The 14129-nt window shown below is 35.0% G+C and overlaps 1 protein-coding gene and 1 pseudogene across 1 annotated transcript; one reads left to right on the top strand and one right to left on the bottom strand.

The window, feature by feature from the left end:
* Positions 1-445: 445 nt before the first annotated feature.
* LOC104983252 lies at positions 446-6101 on the bottom strand (annotated as a pseudogene).
* A 5829-nt stretch (positions 6102-11930) lies between these two features.
* On the top strand, positions 11931-12761 carry LOC104983253 (olfactory receptor 6C70-like). The gene has a single exon (XM_010832690.1). The coding sequence runs from the start codon at positions 11931-11933 to the stop codon at positions 12759-12761; it is 831 nt and encodes a 276-aa protein (XP_010830992.1).
* Positions 12762-14129: the final 1368 nt, after the last annotated feature.

The raw sequence follows: 14129 nt of genomic DNA on the forward strand, positions 1-14129 counted from the left end.
TCCAGTAGTCATGTATGGATGTGAAAGTTGGACTGTAAAGAAAGCTGAGCACCAAGGAATTGGTGCTCTTGATCTTTGATGTTGGAGAAGACTCTTGAGAGTCCCTTGGATTGCAAGGAGGTCTAACCAGTCCATCCTAAAGGAGATCAGTCCTGAGTGTTCATTAAAAGGACTGATAATGAAGCTGAAACTCTAATACTTTGGCCACCTGATGCAAAGAGCTGACTCATTTGAAAAGACCCTGATGCTGGAAAAGATTGAGGGCATGAGGAGAAGGGGACAACACAGGATAAGATGGTAGGATGATATCACCGACTCAATGGACATGAGTTTGGATAAACTCTGGGAGTTGGTGATGGACAGGGAGGCCTGCAGTGCTGTGGTTCATGGGGTTGCAAAGAGTCAGGCATGCCTGAGAAACTGAACTGAACTGAATATATATATATATATATGAAAGAAGAACACCTATCAATGTAATGATGAATGCACCTATCAGTGTGATGATGAATGTCACCACCCCACAGATTATAATGATCTATTCTATGTGCCATGTATCTGAGCTTGAGATCTTTAGGAGGGGACCTGCATCACACCCAAAATGATGAATGGCACTGGAGTCACAGAATTCTATCCAGAGGCCCATATGAGTGGTGTGATGACAATCATCAACCCAGAGATCCAGCAGCAGAGCACAAAGATGATGCAGACTCTACTGTTCACAAAGGGGTTTACAGATGGTCACATAGGGGTCATAGGACATGACTGCCAGAAGAAAAAATGCTGTGACTCCAAAGAGTTCAACAAAAAATATTTGACCAGCACAGTAATTAAGCCCCTGATGGTTCAGATGATAAAGCAACTACCTGCAATGCAAGAGACCCAGGTTCGATCCCTGGATTGGGAAGATCCCCTGGAGAAGGGAATGGCAACCCACTCCGGTATTCTTGCCTGGAGAACTCCATGGACAGAGGATCCTGGTGGGCTACAGTACTTGGAGTCTCAAAGAGTTGGACATGACTGAGCAAATTTCACTTCACTTCTTCAGGTGTTATAAGTAATGGTATTGTTCCCACTTATTATGCTGTACAGGAATCTCGGAATACACACCATTGTGAATGAGACTTCTAAGAAGGCAAAGTTTTTAAAGAAAAAATACATAGGTGTTTTAAGATGAGAATCCATGAATGTAAGAATAATAATGGTCAGATTTCCAGTAACACTCATCACATACGTAAGAAATAAAAAGACAAAAATCAGAACTAACTGCTATGGGTCTTCTGTAAATCCCAAGATGAATGTTGTTATGACTGTGATTTCTCATTACCAGCTTTGATGTTTTAGATGATCTACATGTAAAAAAGTCAAAGAAAAGTTATCCAAACAGATGAAAAGAAATAATAAGCAAAAGAAAAAAAAAACACAATGAAATGGAAAAGAGAGACAAGAAAGAAGATGAATATAATCAAAAGCTGATTCTTGGAGAGGATGTCTAATATTGATAAACTGTTATTGTGGCTGGTCTGGAAAAAAAGAGAAATCATTGCAAATTATGCAGATATAAAAACAGAAAAATATCATGTCTCTACAAAGTAGATTTGACAACTTAAAGGAATGAATCAATGCTATGAAAGATACAGTCTACCAAAGCTAGTTCAAGATGAAATATTTAACCTATATATCCCTATCTCTAACATTAAACAGGTACATAAATCATCCAACAAAGAGAACTGTAGCCTCAGATGGTTTAATTGTATGTTTCTATCAAACACTGAAAAACAGGAAAAATCATGTATGATACAAATCCTTTCATACAGTTTTTGAGAGCAAAAATCATAGTATTATCTGATGTGATTGTCAATGTAAGTAGTCAAGATATAAATGGTAACTGTCATGAGAAGCAGAAGTGTAAAGGCAAAGAAGTTTTTTTTTTTACATTCTACCCCCAGTGGTAAATATTGTTTCCAAGTCATTTGTGAAATGTTCACTGTGTAGATTATCATTCACAGACCATGCACAAACTTGTAAGAGGTGATACAGTAAAAAGCACATTGTATAAATTACATAAATTAAGACTGAACAGTAAAATTATTCAGTTGAATGCAAGAAAGGAGAAACAAAAAAATGAACAGCAATGGGAACAAACAAATATCAAGTAAAAAAATGATAGGCCAAAGTCCAAACATAAATGATGATACACTGCCTATAAATGTTCAAAGCATACCATACTAATTAAAAGAGATTATAACAATGCATTTTTTAAAAAATTGCCTACCTGGATGTTATATACAAGCACACCACTTGTATATAAGATGTACTTATATATTTGAGGTTGTGTTTGTGTGTGTGTGTGTGTGTTTACATATAATATAACATCTATTGTCCCCATCTTAACCAATTTATAACATAGGACTAGAGATTTCATTCGCCATAGGCCCAAAGACATCCATGATGACATTCAAGAAATGAATTTCTCACATCCTGTGAACTATCCAAATTAAAAAAAAGCACACTATATATATATATATATATTACATATATGTTTATGTATAAATGTTTGTATGTATCTTTAGGAAATTGATAGGAACTATTTTAATTAGTTTTCCAAGTTTCAGAATAGAAAAATATTGATTTGAGAAATATACACATACTTATATTTTAGTCTGTCATTCAGGCTTCAATTTTTGTTTTCTCCCCACATAGTCTCACAATTAAACAAGAATTGTTAGTAGTGACATAGATATAGTCTAGTGATTCTTTCTCACTTGCACTCAAAGACAGCAATGGAAATGCATAAACAGGCAGTATAAATTTTTATATTCAAATGTTTAGCATTTACTGTGAATGACAATATGAGTCTAAATTTAAAAATGAAGTATTTCTATATAATCTGAAGAGTTAGATAAAAGGAAAGACTAGTAAAAAGGCAAAAGAAAATCAGAAATTCTCTGATTCTTGAGTAGTTGATGTTGTGGTCCAACAATTTTTTAACAGAGAGTGGTTCCTTGAAAAGTATCACTAAAGATATGATTGAGGATGCTTTCTTTATGTGGTCAACCTGTAACAGGTAAGATAAACTAAGTTAGAAAAGTGTCCTTGGTGACCATGCTTAAAAATCACTAATGAATGTAAAATATGATAATATAGAAAAGCAAAAGCAAAGCTAACAAATACACCCAGGAACTGGGATAGTCCTATGAGACTGGAGGGGCATTAACAACACCAAGGTAAGGAGGTATCTTCATGGTACTACATCTTTGCAAAATGATGACCCAGATCATACTTTTTCATGTTAATTCACATTTTTAATTGCTAATAATCATAGTTTTCAAATATTTATTGATAATTTATGCTTTGTTTATTAACAGACTGTTATGGTCCCTTCACTGTTTTTGAATTAAAGTGACTCCTTATGCTTTTCTGGGCACACAAGTGTGGCAGCATGGCAAATAGATGGGGAAACAGTGACTGACTTTATTTTTCTGGGCTCCAAAATCACTGCAGATGGTGATTGAAGCCAGGAAATTAAAAGACACTTACTCCTTGGAAGGAAAGTTATGACTAACCTAGACAACATATTAAAAAGCAGAGACATTATTTGTCAACAAAAGTCCATCTAGTTAAGGCTATGGTTTTTCCAGTGGTCATGTATGGATGTGAGAGGTGGACTATAAAGAAAGCTGAGTGCCGAAGAAGTGATGCTTTTGAACTGTGGTGTTGGAGAAGACTCTTGAGAGTCCCTTGGACTGCAAGGAGATCCAACCAGTCCATTCTAAAGGAGATCAGTCCTGGGTGTTCATTGGGAGGACTGATATTGAAGTGGAAACTCCAATACTTTGGCCACTTGATGTGAAGAACTGACTCATTTGAAAAGACCCTGATGCTGGGAAAGATTGAGGACAGGAGAAGGGAACAATGGAGGATAAGATGGTTGGATGGCATCACCAACTCGATGGACATGGGTTTTGGTGGACTCCGGGAGTTTGTGATGGACAGGGAGGCCTTGTGTGCCACGGTTCATGGGGTCACAAAGAGTCGGACACAACTGAGCAACTGAACTGAACTGACTTACGCTTTTCTAAGATATTTGTATACATTCAAGGCTATCAATCTTTGAAAGTCTAATGCTGTAAATCCTATTTCACTCTTTGTTATTTAACATTTAATACTATTGTGTTGGCCAAGAAGTTTTTTTTAGTTTTTAAGCAAAAATAAAGGACACATTTTCCATTTTCACTAAGGACTTTCTTGAACAACATATTCACTGTTTTGTTTCACTACTTCCCACCATTTTCCAAGTAACTTCATAATTCTATCTTGCCAAAACTTTTGATACTTTTGAGCAAAGAGCTGTTCAAGGTGCCTTTTATAGTCTTCCAGGGAATTGGAATTTTTTCCATTAAGAGGGTTGCATAAAGACTGAAATAATTTGAGATCTGAAGGTGCAATATCCACGGACTATGTCAGATGAATCAGAACTTCCCAGCCATGTTATAACAGTTTTTGCCTGGTATTCAAGGAAACATATAGTCTTCCTTTATCCTGATGGAATATTATGGGTTTTCTGTTCACTAACTCCAGATGCTTTTCATTGAGTGCTTCTTTTAGATGGTCGAATTGGGAGCAGTACTTATTGGAATTAATAGTTTGGTTTTTCAGAAGGAGCTCATAATAGAAGGACTCCCTTCCAATCTCACCATATACACATCACCTTCTTTGAAATGGGTCTTTGCTGTGGTTGGTGGTAGTTCATTTTGCTTGTCCTATGATCTGTTTCATTCCACGTTATTGTACAGTATCCACTGTACTGTGGATACTGTACAATATCCACTGTATGATTCCAGTGTACAATATCCACAATTGTGGCAAATTTGCCACAATTTGTTTTAATTTTCATTATTTTTAATTAGAGAATTGCATATGGAAATATAGTCAAGAAGTTTTTTCTCGCTTAAATTATGTGCAACTCAAACATTAAAATGATTAACATAACCAATATGGACTTCCCTAGTGCTCAGATTGGAGAAGGCAATGGCACCCCACTCCAGTACTCTTGCCTGGAAAATCCCATGGATAGAGGAGCCTGGTAGGTTACAGTCCATGGGGTTGCTAAGAGTCAGACACGACTGAGCAACTTCACTTTGACTTTTCACTTTCATGCATTGGAGAAGGAAATGGCAACCCACTCCAGTATTCTTGCCTAGAGAATCCCAGGGATTGGGGAGTCTGGTGGGCTGCCGTCTATAGGGTCGCACAGAGTCGGACATGACTGAAGCGACTTAGCAGCAGCAGCAGCAGAGCTCAGATGGTAAAGAATCCACTTACACTGCGGGAGACCTGAGTTTGATCCCTGGGTTCTGAAGATCCCCTGGAGAAGGGAATGGCAACCCACTCCAGTATTCTTGCCTGGAGAATCCCCATGGACTGAGGAGCCTGGCAGGTTATAGTACCGGGGGTCACAAAAAGTTAGACATGACTGAGTGACTTTCACTTCACTTCAACATAACCAAGCTGTTGAAAATTATTTTCAGTGCTTGATTTGGATATTTTGAGTATGTCGGCTGTCTCCTGTTGGTGTAACATTCATTGCTCTCCATTATTGTCTTTATTTGACTGCTGTCAACTTCACTAGTCTATTTGACTGTGGAATGTCATCCAGTGAGAAATCTCCAGCACAAAACTCTGCAAACCACTTTCGACACCTTCAGTGAGTCACAGCACCTTCTTCATAGTCTGCACAAATCTTTTTGTGTGTGTGCTTCAGTTGCATTTTTATCCTTCTTGATATAATAAAGCATAATATGCTGAAAATGTTTTTTCTTCAATCATCAGTATTAAAATACCTCACAAAAATTCACCAATTTTGATGTTTTTTAAAAAATGCATATTGATATAATAGCTGTCACATTACAATCTATTTGTTTTGAATGATGCTAAAGATAACTAAGCATTAGTAGAGTCAGCTCACAGAAAAAAAAAAAAAACAAACAATGGAATGTTTTGGCCAAACCAGTACTTACGGTGCTGGTGGTATCCTGAAAATTTGGTTGAATTGTAGTAAAATATGCTTCCTTTTGTTTTATTGTTTCTGAATCTTTTGTCATTATGGTTTACTGTTTCTGATGTTGTCATATATTTGCTTACATTTTCTTCCTATTATTTTATTATTTATTTTCTTTACATTAACATCAGCATCCAACATGCAGAAGTCAATAAAATAAGGCAGTATCAAAAGAAAATATATAGAAAAAGTCCATTGTGAGGTAGGAGAGACAAACCCTAGGTGAGCATGGTATCATGGAAAACAAATGTAAAGGGTTTCATGCGCCATGAGGTTTGGAAATGTTGATTTTTAAATTTTTTCATTCTTTATATGTGAATAATTTGGCATTATAATTTCCCTATAGAGTTTCCCTTCTTCATTATAAATTCACATACACATTACTATCCATAAACATTACACATACACATTACTATCCACGTATATTAGTACTGGTGTCACTATGAATTATTTTCTTAGCTGTTATGACTCTTTGTTTCTAAGGTGATTTTTTTCCAGCATTCACTATTTTTCGAATTTGATCTTCAAGAAGTCTTCTATGTCATCATGGAATTTCCCACTTAGTATTGGAGCATAGTAGTGCTGTCAATCTTTCAAAAGACAAAGCTAAGAAAAAAAACATGTTAAGAAATCATTAGTTTACACTGTTGCTTTTTAATTTTAATTTTAATTCAGCACCACTGAACTATTTTCTCATCGAATTTGATTCTCCCCCCCTCCTCCTTTTATCCCTTCAGTCAAATTCCTAGTTCTCAACATCAGTATATTTACTAGTTTACCCAATGCTAAAATTCAGACAAAGTGAAATCAGAATTAGTCAGTACTATCAATGATAAAATACAAAATGTATGAAGTTAAAGCTATGTTTGTAATCCTTTTACCCTTTAGACTGCCCCACAGTGGGTCCATGATCAGAGCATGATATTTTAAAAAGTCACATACTAAATTATTTTTTTTTCTTTCTTTGCTTTCAACTCCTATGGTTCTTTTTTTTTTAATTTTATTTTATTTTTAAACTTTACAATATTGTATTAGTTTTGCCAAATATCGAAATGAATCTGCCACAGGTATACCTGTGTTCCCCATCCTGAACCCTTCTCCCTCCTCCCTCCCCATACCCTCCCTCTGGGTCCTCCCAGTTTTATTCACAGCATAATACTGTTATTTCATTTGATTTTTATTCAATTTCAGTGTTTTTTTTTCTTGCAATATGATACTTTAAACTTTACATAAAATAATGATATGGTTGAAAAATCCCAGTTTTGATTAAAAGGAAAAAAAACGTTTTCCTGACAAAATATTTGCATGTATGATGACAACTACAAACTGGCATTTGCAATTTACCTCTACAAGGATTAAATCATGAGCCACTGCAGCTGCTGACCTTCAACACCCCTGAAAGGACTTCAGGGTGGAGATCAGGATTGAGGCACCCTGAGCTCTGGAAAAAAACCAATAGAACAGGCCTTCAGATAAATATTTTCAAAAGATTTTATGAGCCCATCTTTTTGCATCTCCTTGTATCTAGACAGCACTAAAATCATTATTGGTGACATCTGTTCCTTGGGACTAGCAGCAAGCCTTGCCCAAAATGTGTGCTTGACTGCAGGTATCACTCTTCACTAAAATCATGTATAATGATGACCTTCATCCTTACCTCTCTGGAGCTGTTTCTCAGAGCTATCTGAAATACTGTCTCCAGAGCTATTGTCCTCATTTTGCCTCAAGTAAAACTTAATTCAGAACTCTCATGTGCAACTCTCATGTGCATTTTTTTTTCCGTTGACAGTGATATGAAAATGTCACTCTTTTTATCATATATTTATTCACTCAAAAGTTAAGCATTCAAATTCTGGGTCTGATTTAAGCCATTAGATTGTTTATCTATCTACCTACCTATCTATCTATCATAATATCTAGCTATAGTCTGCTGTCAACTAACCACTCATTTACTTAATTGGAAGTATTGCATAATGGGTAACAAGCTACACTTTGGAATCATGAATCTGATTGCAATCATGACTCCATGGTTTTTTTTGTTTGTTTGTTTGTTTTATTTCTACTACATTTTTTTTTATTTTATTATTATTATTATTATTTTACTTTATTGTATTGGTTTTGCCATACATCAACATGCATCCGCCACGGGTGTACACGTGTTCCAAATCCTGAACCTCCCTCCCACCTCCCTCCCCGTACCATCCCTCTGGGTCATCCCAGCGCACCAGCCCCAAGCTTTCTGTATCCTGCATAGGGTTTTAAACTTTGTCATGAGTGTAAATTAGTGAAATGATTTCCCTAAGTATTAGTTTTTACAAAAGCAAAGGTCGTAAATATGTGTACTTTGCCTGCGGCTGCTAAGTCACTTCAGTCGTGTCCAGCTCTGTGTGACACCATAGATGGCAGCCCACCAGGCTCCCCCATCCCTGGGATTCTCCAGGCAAGAACACTGGAGTGGGTTGCCATTTCCTTCTCTTCAATGCATGAAAGTGAAAGTGAAGTCGCTCAGTCATATCCGACTCTTAGCGACCCCATGGACTGCAGCCTAACAGGCTCCTCCATCGCCTATTGATGACTAATTTAAATAATATAAATATAGCAATTAGCAGTGTTTCATGCATACTAAATTTTAAACCAAATTTGGACATTATAATAATTAGTAATATTTCAAAAAGCTTGAATTTAGGTGCACATCCTTAAATCACCAAATAAAATATCCATTCTCAAATCATAGTAATATACAGAAGCTCTAATTTTTTAATATTGAATAGAGTTTTTTTTTTTTTTTTTAGAAAACAGTAATAGTATTGGTGGTAGGTAGCAACATGCTGATCTAGTGATAATTCACATATTGGAAAAAACATAACCTCAAGAGGATTTATCCTGGTATCTTGGTAACTGCTGGTTTACAGGGTATACATGATTGTGTAAAGTTAAAAAATAAAAAAAAATAAAAAAATAAAAAAAAATGAAATGAGTATTTTTAAATGTGATGAGTCTCTCAATACTTCATATCAGCATGCTTGAGGCAATAAGCTTATTTTTAATTAAATGATAAAAACAAGGGATAAATGGTGTTTTGTGTGGCTTTTTCAGTGTTATTTCATCTTTTCTACTTCCCATAGAGACACTATCCCCTGAGGTTTCTTGTAAAGAAGCACTCACTCCATTTAAATAATTTGAACCTGGCAGATATTTCTCAAGTATCAAACTAGCTAGTCACCTCAGCTGTGATAATTATTATGGATGTTGGTACAGTGGGATTGGTTGAACAGATATAAATTTTCTAGTAACAGAGAGAAGTTTACTAGAAATCTTTATTATTCAGACATATATTCAGTTTCATGTGATAGTGAAGAAAATTCCATTACTAATATAGTCACACTTTACTCTCTGATTGGAATTAATATGAGAGTTTATTTAATATTATTTTCCAATAAATATGTTTGACTATATTATGGTTGATGTTTATTTACATAGTCTAGAGAAAAAAAAAGATACCTACATATTTTACTAATGGTGGTAAGTAGTGTCTTACTTTTCTCTTAAATATTTAAGAATAATTATTGCTACCCTGTAAATAACATACAAATAAATAACAGCGATTTAAAGGTGATATTAATTCTCTTTGAATAAAGCATTGATTATTTCTCATCTATTTATGAATCTGTAAATGCAAGAACATGAAGCTTGAGATATGTATTTGCACTTACATTTCCAGTACTTCATGGATTACACCAGACACTGTGCTGTGTGGGAATGTGAAGGGAATGATGATTATTGTACTGCTCTAGACAAAGAGAACCTTGGCAACTCTAGATGTCAATCAAACATTAAAAGGTTGGGGAATCTTTTTCTTGGAGAATTTATATCACATGTTTTAATACATTTTTGAAAAAACAGAAAAATTAACTCCCTGAGGAGTACTAATTCTGACCCAACACTTTGATGTATGACAATTTATCACTTATAATTATGGATTTTCAAATCTGTACTGGTTGCAGAACAAATATCTGCTTCTTGATTTTGAAATTACTCTAATACCAACAATTAACCTACAAAAAAGTTTAATATATTTTTCAGAAAAAAGTAGAAATTAGGGGAAGAGCATGTTAACAAAATAAACAGGGCCAAATGAAGACCAGATCAAGGAAGGAAGGTTTAGATTCATCTGTGGTTCTCTAAGAGCTGCCTTTTCCAGTAACAGCCTGGAGCTAATTCATTGGAGTATTAATCTAAGAGGAGAAGAATATGCTAATATACATGAAATGAAAAACAAAGATTTGCTTTAAATAATAAGTAAAATTATATATCTAATTAATGTGGAGTTTGTGAATTCCTATGTGAAGTAACAGGCTAAATCATGTAGAAGGAAAAGTATTATATATTCAATAAGAAAAGGAAGAAAAGCTTCAGAACAGGCAAAAATATTGATTGGCATAATAATTGCTGAGAAGGAAGGTAATTTACATTATTTTATTTTTATTTTTTTAATTTTATTTTATTTTTAAACTTCACATAATTGTATTAGTTTTGCCAAGTATCAAAATGAATCCACCACAGGTATACATGTGTTCCCCATCCTGAACCCTCCTCCCTCCTCCCTCCCCATACCATCCCTCTGGGTCGTCCCAGTGCACTAGCCCCAAGCATCCAGTATCGTGCATCGAACCTGGACTGGCAACTCGTTTCATACATGATATTATTTTAAAATGAAGAAAACATTGTATACTCTACGATGTAGTCTGTTTTCCTTTTTTTCAGTGCTTATATTCTAAGTTTATTTGGAAATAGTCTACCTATTTCACAAATGGTTGACAAACATTTCTTCAGAGTAAGAGGAAAATGAACTTCTTCATTGGGTATACTTTAGTTGAAAACATGGCTCTAAAATATATAACCAATTAGTACTCTGACTTCACCAAAATTCTTTTGCTTTTATAAAAAAATTAGAGAATAAAAATATGTTTTATTGAAAGATTTCCACTGTAATTTAGTATCTGATTAAAAGATAATTTAATGACAAGTGATGTTAGACTCTGAATATGTATAACTGGATGGAGATTGTGATGATTTTTCTGTATTTTCTCTTTTATTATTTGGTCTCCATTACATGTGGCAAAATGTTGAAGTTCTCAATGCATTGTTAATTTTTTGTAAATGTGATTATATCTGCTTTATATTCATTTTCAGGTTTTCCTAGATTCAACTTTTATTTATTTTGCTGGAGTACTACAAATTATGTTCTCTTTTTCTCTTGTTGTCCTTTCTATGCCTTCATCAGTAGTTTCTAGAGAAGTTACTTCTCTAGGTGACTAGCTGGGACTGAATCAAATGTCCCTTTAATATGAAATTTGAAGTATCAGAATTTAACTGTAGGTTTTAATTCACTTCACTGGTATAATTTTATTTTGATGAAGTTAATTAAAAATTAATGAATTATTTTGAAATCTGAACCAAGGATTTATTTAATTTATTTAACAATGGACAGATTGGAAGCAGTTGTAATTGACTGGAAGTTTGTAAATAAGCCTGAAAAAAATCAACTCTTATGGATTTTATAGGTCAATTTCCAAAACTGAGTTGACTCCGGTAATAATAGTATTTGTAGCACAGTTCTAGAGCATATCTTCAAACTCAGGCAATTGGGTATGTGCCTATGTATACTTTAATATATCATATCTTAAAGATAAATCTATTCCTGTAGTTTCTTATTTTTATACCTTTTTATTACAAGACATTGTTTGAAATCACAGAGGAGACATGAAGAATCATACAAGGCACACAGAGTTTGTCCTTTTGGGACTGACAGATGATTCTCAGTTACAGATCCTAATTTTTTTTGTTTCTGCTTCTAAATTACACATTGAGCATGATCGGAAACTTAACCATCATTGCCCTCACTCTGTTGGAGTCCCATCTCAAGACCCCAATGTATTTCTTCCTCCATAATTTCTCTTTCCTGGAAATGTCATTCACAAGTGCTTGCATCCCCAGATTCCTAATCACCACTGTAAACAGAGAAAAGACTATTTCTTATATTGGTTGTCTGTCTCAGTTATTTTTTTACATATTCTTGGGACTTACAGAATTTTTCCTTCTGGCGGTTATGTCCTATGACTGCTATGTTGCCATTTGCAAGCCTTTGCGTTATACATCCATCATGAGCAGCACAATTTGTCATCATCTGGTACTCAGTTCTTGGGCATCTGGCTTCCTGGTCATTTTCCCTCCACTGATTTTGGGTCTTTACCTGGATTTCTGTGATTCAAATGTTATTGATCATTTCATTTGTGATATTTCTCCTATTCTACAACTTTCTTGCTCAGACACATATTTACTAGAAATGATTGCATTTTTATTAGCTGCGATAATCCTCGTGGTCACACTGTTATTGATAATTCTTTCTTACTCTTACATCATCAAGACAATTCTAAAATTCCCTTCAGCTCAACAAAAGAAAAAAGCCTTTTCTACCTGCTCTTCTCACATGATTGTTGTATCCATCACTTATGGTAGTTTTATATTCATCTACATAAAGCCCTCAGCAAATGAAAGGATCACTTTAAGCAAAGGAGTGGCTGTATTAAATACTTCAATTGCTCCTTTGTTGAACCCATTCATTTATACTCAGAGGAACCAGCAAGTTCAACAAACCTTCAGAGATGTATTTAGAAAGATATTTTCTGCTTCAGACAAGTAATACTGTTTATTGAAATAATCAACATGAAAGCATAAAAGAAACATTGAACAAAAACTCTTTTGATGTTTCTAGTACAAGAATTGACTCTAATATTTAATTTATTATATAACTTGTGCTTACTTGAGCTTAGAAACCCTTTCCATTCTATACATCTGAATTTAACTTTCTGTTCTTCAAAATGAAGTATTTCTGTGTTAGAAATACAAAATTGCAAAATTTATTTTCTCTAATAGAATGTAGAATAAAATGAATGGAGGGATTTGGTTGTATTATGGAATATAAATTTTTGGAGTATTTTATTTCCTAAGTAATTTAAATGAATGTTCTATGATTCATTTAAAAGCCATAATTTTAAAAATTCTTAAACTGAATTATTAAATATGCTTAAGATTCTCCAAGAGAACTTATTCTTTAAAAGTGTAATGTAGAGTCTTATTTTGTAAGGTGTTTTTTGAATCAACTTTAAAATTTTTGTCAGCTTAGTCAGATCAGATCAGTCGCTCAGTCATGTCCGACTCTTTGCGACCCCATGAATCGCAGCACGCCAGGCCTCCCTGTCCATCACCAACTCCCGGAGTTCACCCAGACTTACATCCATCAAGTCAGTGATGACATCCAGCCATCTCATCCTCTGTCATCCCTTTCTCCTCCTGCCCCCAATCCCTCCAAGCATCAGAGTCTTTTCCAATGAGTCAATTCTTTGCACAAGGTGGCCAAAGTACTGGAGTTTCAGCTTTAGCATCATTCCTTTCAAAGAAATCCCAGGGCTGATCTCCTTCAGAATGGACTGGTTGGATCTCCTTGCAGTCCAAGGGACTCTCAAGAGTCTTCTCCAACACCACTGTTCAAAAGCATCCATTCTTTGGCACTCAGCCTTCTTCACAGTCCAACACTCACATCCATACATGACCACAGGAAAAACCATAGCCTTGATTAGATGAACCTTTGTTTGCAAAGTAATGTCTCTGCTTTTGAATATGCTATCTAGGTTGGTCATAACTTTCCTTTCAAAGAGTAAGCGTCTTTTAACTTCATGGCTGCAGTCACCATCTGCAGTGATTTTGGAGCTCAGAAAAATAAAGTCAAACACTGTTTCCACTGTTTCCCCATCTATTTCCCACGAAGTATGGGATTGGATGCCATTATCTTCGTTTTCTGAATGTTGAGCTTTAAGCCAACTTTTTCACTCTCCTCTTTCACTTTCATCAAGAGGCCTTTTAGTTCCTCTTCACTTTCTGCCATAAGGATGGTGTCATCTACATATCTGAGGTTATTGATATTTCTCCCAGCAATCTTGATTCCAGCTTGTGTTTCATCCAGTCCAGCGTTTCTCATGATGTACTCTGCATATAAGTTAAATAAACAGGG

Source organism: Bison bison, unplaced genomic scaffold (assembly GCF_000754665.1).
Source record: "Bison bison bison isolate TAMUID 2011002044 unplaced genomic scaffold, Bison_UMD1.0 scf7180017862134, whole genome shotgun sequence".
Lineage (NCBI taxonomy): Eukaryota > Metazoa > Chordata > Mammalia > Artiodactyla > Bovidae > Bison > Bison bison.